Genomic DNA, 16,849 nt, shown 5'->3' with positions numbered 1-16,849 from the left:
AATAGCCCTGAAGATTCATTGGAAGGAGTGATGCTGAAGCTGAAACTCCAATACTTTGGCCACCTGATGCGGAGAATTGATTCATTAGAAAAGACCCTGATGCTGGGAAATATTGAAGGCAGGAGGAGAAGGGGACGACATAAGATGAGATGGTTGGATGGTATCACGAACTCTATGGACATGGACTTGAGTAACCTCCAGGAGTTGGTGATGGACAGGGAAGCCTGGTGTGGTGCATTCCATGCAGTTGCAAAGAGTCGGACACGACTGAGCGACTGAACTGAACTAAGAGTATCTGACCTACTCCAACTCAGTGTTTTTTCCGAAATATTTTCTGTTAACAGAATTGCCTCAGATAGGAAGCATTGATTTGATGCTTTTGCGTTTCGCTTTGATTTTACCTATTGTCCACCATAAAGTTCTGTTTATCCTCACTCATGTTGCATCCTTTTCAGTCACCTTCTTAGTCTTTGTTGGAGATAAACGCATCACTCTCTGAGTTTCAGGGATTTGCTTTAAAGCAGAGATTCCTGAAGAGTGTCACTTGTCCTTAAGAACTGTGGATGGTGTTTTTAAAAATGAGAGAAGTAACCGTTTAGTAGTTTCTTCAAGAGATGCTGACTGCAGGGTAAAGGAGAGCAGTTATGACTCAATCTGGTTGAAAAGTACTTATTTACTTTTCCTTTCTGCCTTGAGACATGTCTTACTTTGAAAAAGAAAACAGTATATTTTTACAGGCCTGTGGATAGCAGTTGATAGGACTAGGAAAGCCATGAGATTAATCAGATTCCTGGACACCAGAGGAGAGCATGTGAACATTCCTAATTAGGGTACACCTTAAATAATTCAGCTTATCTGCAACTCATTTGTAGTTCATCTTTCTCGTAAGTCTATTTTCCTTCATTGTGGATTCTTTTTTTCTTTCACTTTCATTTAACGGAACTTAAAATTGAGATATCCATACAGAATAGTGAACAGCATGATGAATTTTTACAAACTGATCTTACCATGTGTGTGGCACCCAGATTAAGAAATTGACCGTATTCCACACCCCAGTACGTTCTAGCATGTCTGATTTCAGTCACTGTCCCTACCACCAAGGGCCCTGTTATGGGCTGAATTATGCCGTCCACAAATTCATTCCAGTACCCCCAAACGAAACTGTATTTGAAGGTGTTATTGGGGTAGGTTCTAACCCAATATGACTAGCGTCCTTATAAGAACAGATTAGGGCACAAATATGCAAAGGGAAGACCATGTAAAGATATAGAGAGAAGGTGATCATCTATAAGAAAGGTAAAGAGGCCTCAGAAGAAATTAACCTTGCAGACATCTTGATGTTGGACGTTTAGCCTCTAGACCTGTGAGAAAATAAATTTCTGTGGTTTAAGATCCCCAGACTGTGCTACTTTACTATGGCAACCCTAGAAAACTAAGGAAATTATCCTCCTGATTTCCAATAGCATAGATTAGTTTTGTTTCTTATCAAGTCTTTTAATAGGAGTGGAATCATACAGTATATACCATCTTGTATCTGAGTTCTTTCACTCAATATTATGGGAGATTCATTCATTTTGTTAGGTCTACTTCTAGGCAATTCATTCTCATTGCTGTGTGAGTATATGCCATAACTTATTCATTCTACCACTGGGCATTTTTGTAGTTTCCAGGGTTTTTTTTTTTTTGTATAAATAACTTTTCCATGAACATTCTAGTACTTATCTTTTTTGTTGGATGTATATCTAAGGGTGGATTACTGATTCCTAAGATATGCATAAGTTTAGATTTAGTAAATCCTGGCAAGCATTTTCCCAAAGCAGTTATACTATGTGAAGGTTGTGCTTCTGATTGAAATATACTATTATTTCACTTTCAAATTTGAAGAGCTCACTCAAACTACAGAAATGGAATAGATGTTATAGATATCGTTGCTAAGTCGCTAAGTCGCTTCAGTCGTGTCCGACTCTGTGTGACCCCATAGACGGCAGCCCACCAGGCTCCCCCGTCCCTGGGATTCTCCAGGCAAGAACACTGGAATGGGTTGCCATTTCCTTCTCCAATGCATGAAAATGAAAAGTGAAAGTGCAGTCGTTCAGTCGTGCCCGACCCTTAGCGACCCCGTGGACTATGGCCTACCAGGCTCCTCCGTCCATGGGATTTTCCAGGCAAGAGTACTGGAGTGGGGTGCCACTGCCTTCTCCAATAGATATCATAGAACTAAGTTAAAGAGTTGATTTGGTTCAACCTTGAGTTGAAGAGACCAGATATATATATATATATATTCTTTCCACCCATCCACCTATATTCTTAATACATTAAGCACCTGTTATATTATGCAAGGTCCTGTGCTGTATATTGGAGTGGGGGTGGGGAATGCCAACATACTCAAGAATGCACCTTAATCTCAAGAAGATTGTAATCTTGAACAGTTTATCTTAACTGAGAGTGGTTTTGCCCCTCAGAGGACATTTACTAATGTATGGAAACATTTTTGGTCATCACAGTTGGGGATGCTACTGGCATCTCAGAAGAAGGGGCCGCAGATGCTGATAAATATACTACATTGTACAAGTTAGTCTCCCAACCCAGAACTAGCTAACTCAAAATGTCAGAAATGTTGAGGATTTTTGGAAAGACAGGGCAGATGTATTTTTCTATTCCTCCTGCTAAGTACAACTAAATTCCTGAACATTATATATATTGGTGAAAAGAAAGAGAGAAAAAGGCAGATTAGCTAAGGTCCTCATGACCCAAGAAGGTGAGTTCTCTGGGTTTTGTTTTTGTCCTATATATTCTAGACTCGGAGATGACAAAGCTGGAAACCTGGAAATACCACAGGCACCAAAATAATAAACTCCAACAAAAGTAATCTCTCTGTAGCCAAAGGACCAAGAAGGAGGCAGCCTGGAAAGAACAGAAATCTAGACAATAACCACTCCAGCCGAATACCACAGAGATCAGTTGTAGGTTACCACCACCCCCACGGTAACAAAGGCTTAGACTTCCACCATGAACAAGCTGTAATGAGACATACTAACCTCCCCTGAGATTCCCCTTGGGTGGTAATGAGGCCTCCCCCATGGTGTCAGTACAGACCATGTCTGGGACCTGGGCTTCTACCCTTATCCACAGTAATGACGTTGTTCTTCCCCCCAGTCCCTGTTGGGACTATGTGAGAGGAGGCCAAGTGGAGAGTCAGGACTCCACTAGGGAGTGTGTGGTAATAAGGCCAGACTCCCATTAGTAGAGTGGCATCAGTTGAGGCCATGTGGGAATCATTAACAAGGCACTCCTACCACTCTTAGTCAAGAAGGTATCATAGGAGACCTAGTGGGGAGCTGGAAATCCCACCCAGAAGTAATGAGGAGAGCACTCTCAGTTGTGAAAGGAGACAGTAGAGAGCCTGGACTTGACTGCTAGCCAGCAGTAATGAGGCTGCAGACCCCCTCCCCCTACTGGGACTGAGTCAGAGGAAGTTAGCTAAAACATAAGGTTTAAATAAGATCTGAAATGTTATAATACCAAAATGTCTAGGTTTCAATAAAAAAATCACTTGTCATACCAGGAAGATCTCAAACAAAATGAAAAATGACAATTAATAGATACTAACATCCAGTCCCATCACTTCAGGGCAAATAGATGGGGAACAATGAAAACAGTGAGAGACTTTATTTTATTGGGCTCCAAAATCTCTGCAGATGGTGACTGCAGTCATGAAATTAAAAGACACTTGCTCCTTGGAAGAAAAGCTATGACCAACCTAGACAGCATATTAAAAAGCAGAGACATTACTTTACCAACAAAGCTTTGTCTAGTCAAAGCTATGGTTTTTCCCGTAGTCATGTATGGGTGTGAGAGTTGGACTATAAAGAAAGCTGCTGCAGCTGCTGCTGCTGCTGCTGCTAAGTCGCTTCAGTCGTGTCTGACTCTGTGCGACCCCATAGACGGCAGCCCACCAGGCCCTGCCGTCCCTGGTATTCTCCAGGCAAGAACACTGGAGTGGGTTGCCATTTCCTCCTCCAATGCATGAAAGTGAAAAGTGAAAGTGAAGTTGCTCAGTCATGTCCCAGTGGGGTGCCATTGCCTTCTCCCAAAGAAAGCTGAGTGCTGAAGAATTGATGCTTTTGAACTGTGTTGTTGGAGAAAACTCTTGAGAGTCCCTTGGACTGCAAGGAGATCCAACCAGTTCATCCTAAAGGAAATCAGTCCTGAATATTCATTGGAAGGACTGATACTGAAGCTGAAACTTCAACACTTTGGCCACCTGATAAGAAAAAATGACTCATTGGAAGAGACCCTGATGCTGGGAGAGAATGAAGGTGGGAGGAAAAGGGGACAACAGAGGATGAGATGGTTGGATGGCATTACTGATGTGATGGACATGAGTTTGAGTAAGCTCCTGAAATTGGTGATGGACAGGGAAGTCTGGTGTGCTACAGTCTGTGGGGTCACAGAGTCCAACATGACTGAGTGACTGAACTGAACTGAGTAATGAGATAGCTACAAAGATGTTTGAATTAGCTAATAAAGATTTAAAGTAACCATAACAAAAATGTTTCAATGAACAAATACAAACACACTTGAAACAAATGAGAAATAAAATCTCAGCCAAAAAAAAAGAAAATATAAAGAAGAACCAAATGGAAATTTCTAAATGGTTAATACTATAGCTGAAATTAAAACAGCGTGGATGAGCTTATCAGTAGAATGGAAGAAACAGAGGAAAGAATCAGTGAACTGGAAGGTGGAACAATAGAAATTACCAAATTCTGAATAACAGAGAGGAAAAAAAAAAAATTCCCTCCCAAAACAGAGCCTCAGGGATCTGCGGGAGTATAACAAAAGATTTAACAATGTGTCATTAGAGTCTCAGAAAGGTAGAAAAAGGGCAGAGCTAAAAAAAGTACTCAAAGAATTATGGATGAAACTTTCCAAATTTAGCTAAAGATGAAATCCTGCAGATTTGAGAACTTGAGTGAACGCCAAAGAGGATAAAACTAAAGAAATCTACACAAAGACACATAAGTCAAACTTCTGAAACTAAAAGAAAAATACTGAAAGATGAAGAGAGAAAAAACACCTTGTCAGAGAAAAATTATTTGACAGAAGTTCTCATCAGAAACCATTGAGGATGGAAGGAAATGGCACAACATTTTTCAGGCATTAGAAAAGAAATAATGCAGAATCCCATATCCAGAGAAAATTTTGTTTGGGAAAGACAGGGGAAATAAGACATTCTCAGATGAAAGAAAACAAAGAAACTTTCTCACCAGCAGACCTACTCTAAAGGAATGGCCAAAGTAAGTTCTCTATACAGAAAGAAAATGATGAAAGAAGGAAACTTGGAATATCAGAAAGGAAGAAAAAACATGGTAAGCGAAAATATGTCTTTGATAGTACGATATGACCATACTTCTACTCTTGAGTTTTCTAAATTATGTTTGATGGTTGAAGCAAAATTTGTAGTGCTGTCTCATGTGGTTCTAAATGTATGTAAGGGATTATAGAAGACAATTATCTTACAAACAAGAGAGAGTAATAAGACATGAACAGAGGGAAGATTGCTATGCTTCACTTGAACTGATAAAATGATGCCAGCAGACTGTGATAAGTTATGTGTGTAACAATACCTGAGCAACCACTTAAAAAAAAAAAAAAAGCTATAAAAAGAGATACATCCAAAAACACTGTAGAAAAATCAAAATGGAATTCTAGAAAGTGTTCACAGGAATGGAGGAAAAAGAAAATAGAACAAGCAAACACAAAGCAGAACAAACAGAAAAGAAAAATTTAAATGGCAGAACTAAGTGCTACCATATAAATAATTACATTAAATGTAAAATTAAAGAAATGGATTGGCAGGGTGTACTAAAATACATAACCCAACTTTATGCTACTGTAAGAGACTGTGTGTGTGTGAATTTCATAAAAATTATGTTTTGTGTTTTCCTGTAGTTGATCAAGTTCTCTTACCCACTTCTGATTTTAGCTGAATGCCTTTGAGTATCATAGTAAAAGACTTTTGTTTCACCACCTCTGGGAATTCCATGCAGTTGTGGAATACGAGATTTTAGAGGCTGAAACTAACCTGGTAGAAATTCAAATCCATCTTTTATCTTTTAGATAAAAGTCTTTGAAATCCTTTTACTGTGAAGTTATCAGCAGGCTTGATTCTCATGTAACCTCATTACTAACCCAAGGATTATTCAAAATGCATAGAGAGCAGGGCTCTGGGGCTGAATTTTTATCAATCCTACCATCCAGTGATAAGTCACATGTGGTCCACCTAGTTCTGCTTGGGAAATTCTGCCTGCTTGCCCACCCTTCGCTCCTTGGAGATCGCGATATAAATTCAAGGCTTTCATAAGTTATCCACTAAAGAAAGCTGTTCAACTTTGAGCATTTCCAACACTTATTTAACTCCCGAATCCTTTTCCACACTCAGTTCAGTTCAGTTCAGTTCAGTCGCTCAGTCGTGTCTGACTCTTTGCGACCCCATGAATTGCAGCACGCCAGGCCTCCCTGTCCATCACCAACTCCCGGAGTTCACTCAAAGTCACATCCATTGAGTCGGTGATGCCATCCAGCCATCTCATCCTCTGTTGTCTCCTTCTCCTCCTACCCCCAATTCCTCCCAGCATCAGAGTCTTTTCCAGTGAGTCAACTCTTCACATGAGGTGGCCAAAGTACTGGAGTTTCAGCTTTAGCATCAGTCCTTCCAAAGAACACCCAGGACTGATCTCCTTTAGAATGGACTGGTTGGATCTCCTTGCAGTCCAAGGGACTCTCAAGAGTCTTTTCCAACACCACAGTTCAAAAGCATCAATTCTTTGATGCTCAGCTTTCTTCATAGTCCAACTCTCACATCCATACATGACCACTGGAAAAGCCATAGCCTTGACTAGACAGACCTTTGTTGGCAAAGTAATGTCTCTGCTTTTGAATATGCTATCTAGGTTGGTCATAACTTTCCTTCCAAGGAGTAAGCGTCTTTTAATTTCATGGCTACAATCACCATCTGCAGTGATTGTAGCAAAAAAATAAAGTCTGACACTATTTCCACTGTCTTCCAATCTATTTCCCATGAAGTGATGGGACCAGATACCATGATCTTCGTTTTCTGAATGTTGAGCTTTAAGCCAACTTTTTCACTCTCCCCTTTCACCTTCATCAAGAGGCTCTTTAGTTCCTCTTCACTTTCTGCCATAAGGGTGCTGTCATCTGCATATCTGAGGTTATTGATATTTCTCCCAGCAATCTTGATTCCAGCTTGTGCTTCTTCCAGACCAGTGTTTCTCATGATGTACTCTGCATGTAAGTTAAATAAGCAGGGTGACAATATACAGCCTTGATGTACTCCTTTTCCTATTTGGAACCAGTCTGTTGTTCCATGTCCAGTTCTAACTGTTGCTTCCTGACCTGCATATAGGTTTTTAACATTTCACAATTCACCTTGGATTTCGTGTTTTAAGAATGGATATTTCCAAGGGATTCACACTTCATATCTGAAGTCTCTATGGCTACAAGTAATGGGGTGTTCTCAATGTATCTTTGTTTTATGGATTGGACTTGTTGACATGTAAGAAAACAAATCTTAACCAGTCTCATCACTGATCACCATTTTCCCCACAGAATGGCAAGAATTGGCTTATTACATATTGGGCTTTTGCATATTGTCCTGAAAAAAAACCAAACAGGTTCATCAATTGTCTCTACTTTCATTTAATTATTCCAGTTAATAAATAAAAGAGTTTGTTATAGATATAAAAATATGAACAAAAAGTAGTAATATGAAGTTTACCCATTGTTATTTTAAGGCTTCCTTAAAACAAGATAATTTGATACTTGAGGGACAAAATCTAGTTTCCCAAACTGAAACCATGTAATGATTTACTTAGTCCATAAATGTATGATCTTATCTGCTCAGATTTACATGTGGAGCAATAAAACCTCTGGCAGCTGTTCCTGGTTGTCTGTGGGAAGAAGAGACAGAAGATAAGAACATTCCTGTTTTTATTGCTTTCTTGAATGTCTAAAAGTTGGGGTAGGGGCTGAGAAAGGCATCTATTAACATGGCCATAAACATCCAAGTCTGGTACTAAAGTAAGCCAGTCCTCTTTGGAAGATGCGGTAAACCTCTCAGGGCACTGGCTTCCATTTGTTAAACACTGCTAAAGGCTTAAAAAATAAGTAAAAAATCATGCCACTTCCTCTTCATCAGAAAAGCAACCATTTCAATTTTAAAATATTTTAGAACTTTGAGAGAACCATCGCCAGCTGCAAAACTTTCAGATTTTCTTGTGAGCTCATAGGGTGACCTTAGTTTTACCTACTCCAAAGAGCCCCCAGATCCTGAGCTTCCCTGACCTGGGACTAGGAACTTCCCTGACCTGGTCCCAAATGATGAAATTCTGGTTGGGTGCAGTGTGAGAACAGCCCTTGGGGGAGGGCATTGACACAGACTCAATACAGGTACCCGCACCGATGTTGGACACGTTTTTACCCTTAGCAAGACTCAAGCAGGCCACTCAGATTCTATTGGGTGAGGGTGTCTGGGAAGAATATTAAACCCCTGATTTTTATGACCCCCAGAATATGTCAGTGTGGTATTAGTTCATTCTCTGGGCCTAAAATTCCTGAGCTTTCTTCTTTTGACTTTAGTACTTTGGTGAGGGGAATTTTTATTGCCTAATAAATAATATCACAGAAGGTCATAATTCTATTTTAGCCACTAAATATCCAAAATGTATAAAGCATGCAAAGTTGGGTCCAAGATATGGATGAAAAACAGCTCGGTGGCATTTCTTGAGTTATTATTATTTTTTTCAATCTGACAGTGAAGCAGGAACATTCTCCTAAATCCCAGGCTTAGAAAGCTGAACACTGCCTAGAGGCCTTAAAGAATTACATTGACAAAGTCATTTTTCTTTATTCTTTAAATTCCAAGTTAAACAATTCTCCATGGAATTTTGGAGGAAATCTCAAGTTTTCAGACTCCTAAGTTTAGAGGGACTCTGAAAACTCACTTCATGGTGTCCATCTGCCTTTTTGGAAAGAAACTGAAATCGCCCTGGGGAAAGATGACTCTTACTGCTGGATTAGTTTTCTCCTGTCATGAATTGTAGGATTCAACTGTGCTCATAGGCTAGAAGTTCTTTCTTTTGGATGAAATCATTTTCTCCAGATACAATGAGTGTGTTTTTAATCATTCTGTCATACTTGGGAATAGCTGTTTCCCAATCTTGTATATGGGCACACACATAAGGACACTTATACACACACTTGGATGGACACACACACACACACACACCAGTCTCTGCTATAGTCTTTTCTTTCCTTGAAGATCTTCATTACCTGTCTCACTTTTTTTCTTTTAACCTTGGTTTCTTTGGACTTTCCACCCCTTCGTCTTCCTGAAAATTATATGATTCCCACATCCTAAATCATTCCTCCAAACCTCTCGTGCCCTAAAAATAAAAATCAGTACCGTGGCAAAGTTTGGCAGTGGCAAAATTTGTTGGAAGACAGAGTAATACCACAAGGTCTTGGAGTATGAGGATTTTATGGGAGAGCAGTGTTATTCAGAAGGTCTCCTTCTGTCACAGTGAAGTGGATGTCTCCAAGGAGGTCTTGGGATTGGATATCAACTTAACGCAGTGTATGTTCAGGGTGCCATTAGATCTTAGTGTTGACATTCCTATTGTTTCATTTTCATCCAGGTTGGGCTAATGTTTCCCATCTCAATTAACACCTGTTTTCCCTATTGACAGAGACTAGATACTGCTACACTCAGCACACCATGGAAGTCACAGGAAATAGCATCTCTGTCACCAAGCGCTGTGTTCCACTGGAAGACTGCTTGTCCACTGGCTGCAGAGACTCCGAGCATGAAGGCCACAAGGTCTGGCAACCAAGCAAATGACGGGACACCATAGTCAGGCTTCCTCCTATCCAGATGCCCACTAGGGCTCATGAGCTCCATGAGCCTACTCCCCCATGTAGGCTGACTTTTGACAGTCTTCATACCATTATGAAAAGATGCTTCCTTTCATGTTGGTGCTAAAAGAATAAAAACTTATATCAGGGTATAGGGTAACCAGTATAAATTATATAAACACAACACCAGGAAAGTATTGAAAATTATTAAGTTCATTTAACTGAAGATGGACAAGGCAATTTAGCTTTGATAACTTTCTGTAAAGTGGAGCTCATATCTTTATTGGGACGATGATTTGGAAGTTATCTGCTGGCTCCTGGGGTCACAAAGTGTCGGACATGATTGAGTGACTAACACTAAGACATTGGCTCCTGAGTCGTTTGAGCCGGTGACAGGAGACCCTGCTGTTTCCTGTGGGTTTACTTTCCTTAAACTCCATCTGGTCCCTGGACAGAAGCACTCAGTATAGAACAGACTTCAAAGGCAGCCTTGAAGGAAAATGGCAAGACTCAGAGAAGGGCAGCCAGGCTCAGGATTGGAGTGGGGGAACACCTCTGACTCTCCCGCCATTCATGCCAAGCTAGCTGTACAGGTCTTGTATGTCAGTCCTTGACCTTGGAGGCTGCCCTTTTCTCCCCACTGGGCCACCTTCCTGGTGGCTTGAGGCAGCCCCCACTCTCACTGTTAGTGGGGGCTTCTTTCTCCTAAGACAACACTCAGTTTTCAAGTGACTTGTGAAATACACTAGGAATTCTTTTCTTTTTTTTGGTTTATTGAGAAATTATGGTCATAAATAATAATTGAAATATGAAACATAAACCCAAGGGTTTTACTTGACCAGACCCCTCTATCCCACTCCAAGCTAAGCTTGGTTTTCAGATATTATGGTGACACTTTACCAAGAAGGAAGCTGTAGGTCAGAGAAGTGATTCATGTGCTCAGGTGAATTAGTGACAGACAGAATCCAAACTCACTTCTGACCTTTGGTCTCTCTCTTCAACATCATGTCTTCCTAGTTCATGTCACCTATGACCAAACTCAGATCTCTTTAAGATAACAACTGTGTAAGATATTAAACATCAAAGAGCTTTTCAAACATTACTGTGCATATGAATCACTTGGGGATCTTGTTCAAATACAGATTCTAAATTGCTAAATTTTGGGTGAAGTGTGAGATTTTGCATTTCTAGTAACTTTGCAGTTGAAGCTGAGATTACTGTACATTGGGAGCCATGGCCTAAAATAATTTCTGTCAATGTCTTTTGGGTTTTTTTCCTTATGCTGCATGAGGAAAGCAGTATAAAGCAGGAGTAACTGCATAAATGAAAGCCCTTCAAATTTTAACTTACCCATGGGAGTGGAGATAATTATGCAGACAGTTCTAATGAAAGCTAAATAATTTTAAATTAACTCGGTTGTAGGCATTTCACTTTCACTGTGAAAACATGGCAAATTAATTATTATCTTAACAGCTTCCTCAAGTAGTCAGAGAGCCTCTCTGACAAACGTAAGTTTTACAATTCCCATTTCACAGATGGAATAACTGAGACCTTGGAAGGCTGTAAAATGGTATAATAGCCACATGTTGTGCTCAGTTGTGTCTGACTCTTTGCGATCCCATGGATGGAATTCTCCAGGCTAGAATAATGGAGTGGGTTGCCATTCCCTTCTCCAGGGGGATCTTCCCCACCAGGATTGAACCCAGGTTTCCTGCATTGCACACAGATTCTATTACCATCTGAGCCACAAGGGAAACCCATAAGAACCATTTGGTAGGATGTGAGAAACAGAACGCATATCCCTAGAAGTTTAGTCTGGGCAGGAGGTTTTATTTTGATCACAACGCTTCCAGGTGAAATTTCATCCCACCCACTTAAACACAGAGTTGGTGTTTCCTTTGTAGAACAGGTAATTTTCATTTGCATCTTGCTGTGAAGGAGCCAATTCCTTCAAAACTCTCTGCCCCCTTCATCTGCCAGCTCCTCATCCCCCTTCTTTTTCTCTTCCTTTCTTTCAGGTCTGCACTTCCTGTTGTGAAGGAAATATCTGTAACTTGCCGCTCCCCCGAAATGAAACTGATGCCACATTTGCTACAACATCACCCATAAATCAGACGAATGGGCACCCACACTGCATGTCCGTGATAGTGTCCTGCTTGTGGGTGTGGTTAGGACTCACATTATAGCAGCTCAGAGGCACCCTGTAGTAGCAATCCCTGGGGGCCTTGAGGGTCCATAGTCATGCATGAGGCCTTGGCCTGACAATAGTCACATATGTGAAAACACAGCACTCCGGATGTCTTCACAGCCAAGCACTTCTACTTACCACAAGGAACAAGCATTGCTTCAATGTAGTCATTTCAAGACCTCATCAAAGCAGCCTGCCCCCAAACAACGTCTGAATTCTATGCCATAAGCATTTGTTTTCCCTCCAAAACATAGTTTTTCGTTTACTGAGATCTGGGGCTCTTAATTTGCAATACATGCACGAACCACAGAAGTCCTGAGACCCTCTGAGATGTTGTGTGTGCTCAGTCACTCCGTCGTGTCTGACGCTTTGTGACCCCATGGACTATAACCCACCAGGCTTTTCTGTCCGTGGAATTTCCTAGGCAAGAATACTGGAGTGGGGTGCCATTTCCTACTCCAGGGGATCTTTGCAACCCAGGGATTGAACCTGAGTCTCTTGTCTCCTGCATTGGCAGGTGGATTGTTTACCATTAGTGCCACCTGGGAAGCCCCAATATGTTATATGGACGCATATAGATCTGTGTTCTTCAGGAGAAAGGTCAATGACCACTGATTTAGGTGGTCCAACCATGAATTCACTTATAGCTTTAGAGTTTTAAAAACTTTGATTCCCAAATGAATGGACAGTTTCCTTGGCAATTCTGATCTAAGTCCCTAGAAAAATAGTAAGCAGTTTGTCCAATCTAATTGTCCCAATATTCTTCTCCCAGTGATAGGAATCATACTCCCTTTTTTCTGCATGGGATAAAAAAAGGCAATCATAAGGTTTTTTGTATGAGAGGAGAGGTGGCTGGAAAAGGATTTTTCCCAACTTAATTGAATTAGCATTCATAAGGTGGCTGTTTATCGCTTCATAAAATTGGTGAGATTAGCCTTGACTGGCACCTAATTTTGCTCCATGAAATTCTGGATTCTACTTGGACTAATAGTATCCAAAGTAGCTGACAGCAAGATGGGCTTATTTCCTCCAAGCGTCAGCTTCTATTCAGGCATGGCTAATCGAGACAGAGAAATGATTTCAGAATGAAAGGAAGACGTGTGGAATTGATTCGTTTGTGAGTGGCCAGTCAGTGTCTCTGCCAAACCTTTCATCTGCAATTTACACTGCCCAAGAGCCTCCTTTGTTCTTTCTCTTCCAAATCCCCCATGACTTCAGGGAGAGGTTTCTGCATTATGTTGTCTCCAGATTGATAGGGAAAGAAGTCGTAATATCCCAGGATGAGAAGCAGGTGGGCCAGTAGGTTCATGATGAGAATAGTACAAAAACCCAGAGAGAAGTTTTTCTTGGTTTCAGATGATTGCTTTTGAAGTAAATGGTAAAACTTTCACCATCCTTCCTATTTTTTTGGCACCTCAAGTTACAATTTTTTCTTCTTCCTTATAAATCACTTATATAATATTTATTTTTGTATGGCATAACTAGAAACTAAGGTATATTGTAAAAGATTCTTTATTCTGAACAAAACAATCAAATCAGAATGCCTATTTTTCAACAGTGGTAGAGCTTGTAATATATGTTCGTTGAAAGTTACCTATAATACTTGCACCAGTATTGAAAAAACTTATGAAAAAGAGTAACGTGTTGGCCTCAGGGTTTTTGCTCATGGTTTCCTCAGTGGTGCTGTCCGAGAAGTATTCAGGTGGTGACCATCACTGGTATGAGTTTCTCAGCAGGGTTGGGGCATATCTTTGCATGGACTTCGGTGGAATCATTACTGATTAGGAGGACAGTTGTTGGGGGCCATCTGCCCTGCACAGGAAGAGATCTTGAACTCATAAAATGAGATACCCCTCACCCCCGAAGGGACCAAATGGAAACTGACATTAGAAACTCTGATACAAAATCATTTTAATTGCATCAAATGGCCTTAATTCTGAGTTTGGTAGGCTTATCAATATGTTGCTTACAGTTGGGGTAGGGGAAGTAGAGGGAGAGAAAGCAAGACATTTATTTACTAAGCACCTCTTAGGTGCCAGACGCTAGGCTAAGCACTTTACTTGAGCTGGGTCATATAAGCCCTGTGAGAACCCTGTAAGGAATGTTACTAGTATTTACACTTGACAGATGAAGGTACTGAGGCTCTAAGAAGCTTTTCCTTCTGGTTTAGATTATGTGGGATGAGGCAGGATGGAAGAGAAAGGGAAGATAGAATTGCCACCCCTAGGAAAACTTCCAGGCCTAACATCATGGGTATTTTTTCATCTTATATGTGGAATTTGTTTAGTCCTGCTTCTACAGGATGTCATTTGTGTGTGACCCCAGACAGTGTTTCTTCTTTGGGGGGTGAGGTATAGCTTCTTCATTCATTCCTTTTGCTGTCAAAGAGGAGGCAGGTTGGTCCTACATCTGAAGATGGCATAAGACAATGACAGTTTGATGTTGTATATAGCTACAAATACATTTTCATGCATGGGTCACTCTCCACTGACACCTTCCATGTACTGCATGTGATTAGAATAAGAGATAAAGTCCAAATCTTGGTTCTTCGTAAGAAGGCGCCTCTCCAAAGCCTCCCTGACTGGTGTGGAGGGACCGGGTCCGCAATGGTGCAAACTTACCTGCCGCCCAAGGGGTCACTGCAAACTCCACATGGTATGGCTTTGTGCACCCATGTGCCTATAGAATGGCTGGTATTTCACTCTCTTCAAAGAAAGTAGTTTACTCACCAACCCCAGCCTCGAGGAGCCAAGGAAGGGCTATTCATGTGGAAGGTCCAGGACCAGTCATCCATCTGAATTTTCTACCACCTTAAATCTCATTAAACCCTACAGTTGGTGATGAAGTGCAAAGAGCTGCAATGTGTCTATGAACCTACGTGCCATTTATTTATTTTTAGACTTCTCACAGCATTCACGTCAATATGGGATTTAATGCCTAAATTTTGTAAATATTGTACATATTGTAAATCAATGAATAAAGATTTTAAGTGTATCTCACCAGGCTCCTCCCTGCAATGCACATGCCAACCAATGACTAAGGCACCCGGGTTACGTACAAGGCATTGACTGGGCTCAGTGTTGAAGGGAACTTCCTTCCAGGAGCTCACTTAGTTGTATAGGCAAGAAATACATGCACGAAAAGACACAAGACAATTCACCCATGCCAAATGTTTCATACAGACAATAAGTGCTGCAGAAAATCAAAGAAGGAAAGATTACCAGACCCTTCAATCAGATGTGCAGTTTCCCTAGACAATTTCTTTGTTAAATCAGGAAATAGAAAAAGGTGTGTGTGTGTGTGTGTATCTATATATTTAAGTGCTATCCCATTACCTCTTTATTTTCAAATTTTATTTTATTCTTGGGGTTGATTATATTAGTGATGATGCAATAGAAAACATTTTCCCTTGACAGTATCTTCTGCAACAGGAAACAAATATTTAAATAGTAAAAATGTCATTTTTAGCTATGCAACACTTTTATTGCATTTTTCTTAAGTAAAATGATAGACATTGAAAATGACCTTGAAAAACTCCAGCTCATTTATGATTCCTGGTTATTCTTTAGCACCCTTTATTTTGAAATTTCCAGGAAAATACATGTTTTCCCCAAAGTTAGAGATTTTCTACTAGGCTCTGGATTGGTGATGTGGTTGGTGCTTATTAAGGTGTCACACTTACATGAATATAGCTCTTATTACTAACCTCTGTGAAAGGCTCTGTGGGTTTAAGGTTAACAGTGCTGTAGGTACACTGTGCTTTTATAGAAAATCTGGTTTTGAAAACATAGGTTTACGTGGTAACCCAATTTGGAGTTCCAAAAAGGATCCTTTGCTTTATAAAGGCCTTTTATATCCCCTTCGTAACACATTTATAAGATTTTATTTACAAATAATGTTCAGAGCGTATCAGGTATGTAAAGCTAGATGTGGTATCTTAGTTGCATTATGGTCACTTTTATCTGAAATACCAAAAGGGCTTTCACAAATATTTTAAAATAAATTACCTTTAACTTTCATAACTAGAGTGAAATATGTGAAAACTCTGAGCGTCTGCTATCAATCCACATTGTGACTGGGAGAACTTGATCTTAAGAGATCGAGCCAATTTTCTAAGCTTGCATAGCAACTCGGGAGCAGGACTAAAGCATGAACATGAGCCAGTATGACTTTAGCCTGGTGTGTTCTTCACTGGAATCTGCTGAAAAACAGGTCTCTGAATTTTTTGAACATAAAATTTCTAACTTACAACTTAACATTACAAAACCAAGGCAGATTTCCAAAGTGACTTTCAAATCAAGCCTTCATTTTCAGGGGTTACTCTCCGTAGCTCATTTTAGAATCATGGCTTTTCCCATTAGCAAATTACTATTGTTTTGTTATTTCCTTTCACAAATTTTAATTCATTGCAGTTGTTGAAATTGGATGGGGGACAGTGGGTGGGAGGAGGAATATCTATATAGTTATATTTTAAGCTGACTAGAGACTTAAAATTCAGAAGCTGAGAAATGGTTTCTGAAAGAGACTTTTTGCTATTCTCTTAATAGCAACTCCTGATTCTTTGTATTTTAGTTTATCGTCAAAGCACTTCCAACAAATCATTGCTTCAGTTAGTCAACATGACCTCACTTACAGCTTTTTACAGCTAAGACTTTAGAGTAGCTAAGGGAGGTCCAGCTGGTAGTTTCTACCACAAGGACTTTGCTCCTGATCCAGGACTCTCTT

At 40.3% G+C, this 16,849-nt stretch overlaps 1 protein-coding gene across 2 annotated transcripts in view; it reads left to right on the top strand.

Moving 5' to 3' along the window:
- LYPD6 (LY6/PLAUR domain containing 6) overlaps positions 1 to 16,141 on the top strand; it is a 133,573-nt gene extending 117,432 nt beyond the window's left edge. For both annotated transcript variants that reach the window (XM_027561163.1, XM_027561171.1), the window contains exons 4-5: positions 9,771 to 9,901; positions 11,955 to 16,141. In XM_027561163.1, coding sequence (XP_027416964.1) covers positions 9,771 to 9,901; positions 11,955 to 12,122 — 299 coding nt within the window. In that variant the 3' untranslated portion in view covers positions 12,123 to 16,141. The remainder of the gene's footprint in view (positions 1 to 9,770; positions 9,902 to 11,954) is intronic.
- The last annotated feature ends 708 nt before the right edge of the window (positions 16,142 to 16,849 follow it).

The sequence above is a fragment of the Bos indicus x Bos taurus genome, chromosome 2 (assembly GCF_003369695.1).
Source record: "Bos indicus x Bos taurus breed Angus x Brahman F1 hybrid chromosome 2, Bos_hybrid_MaternalHap_v2.0, whole genome shotgun sequence".
NCBI lineage: Eukaryota > Metazoa > Chordata > Mammalia > Artiodactyla > Bovidae > Bos > Bos indicus x Bos taurus.
Note: the sequence above shows the minus strand (reverse complement) of the source record. Positions and strands in the feature narration are given on the sequence as shown.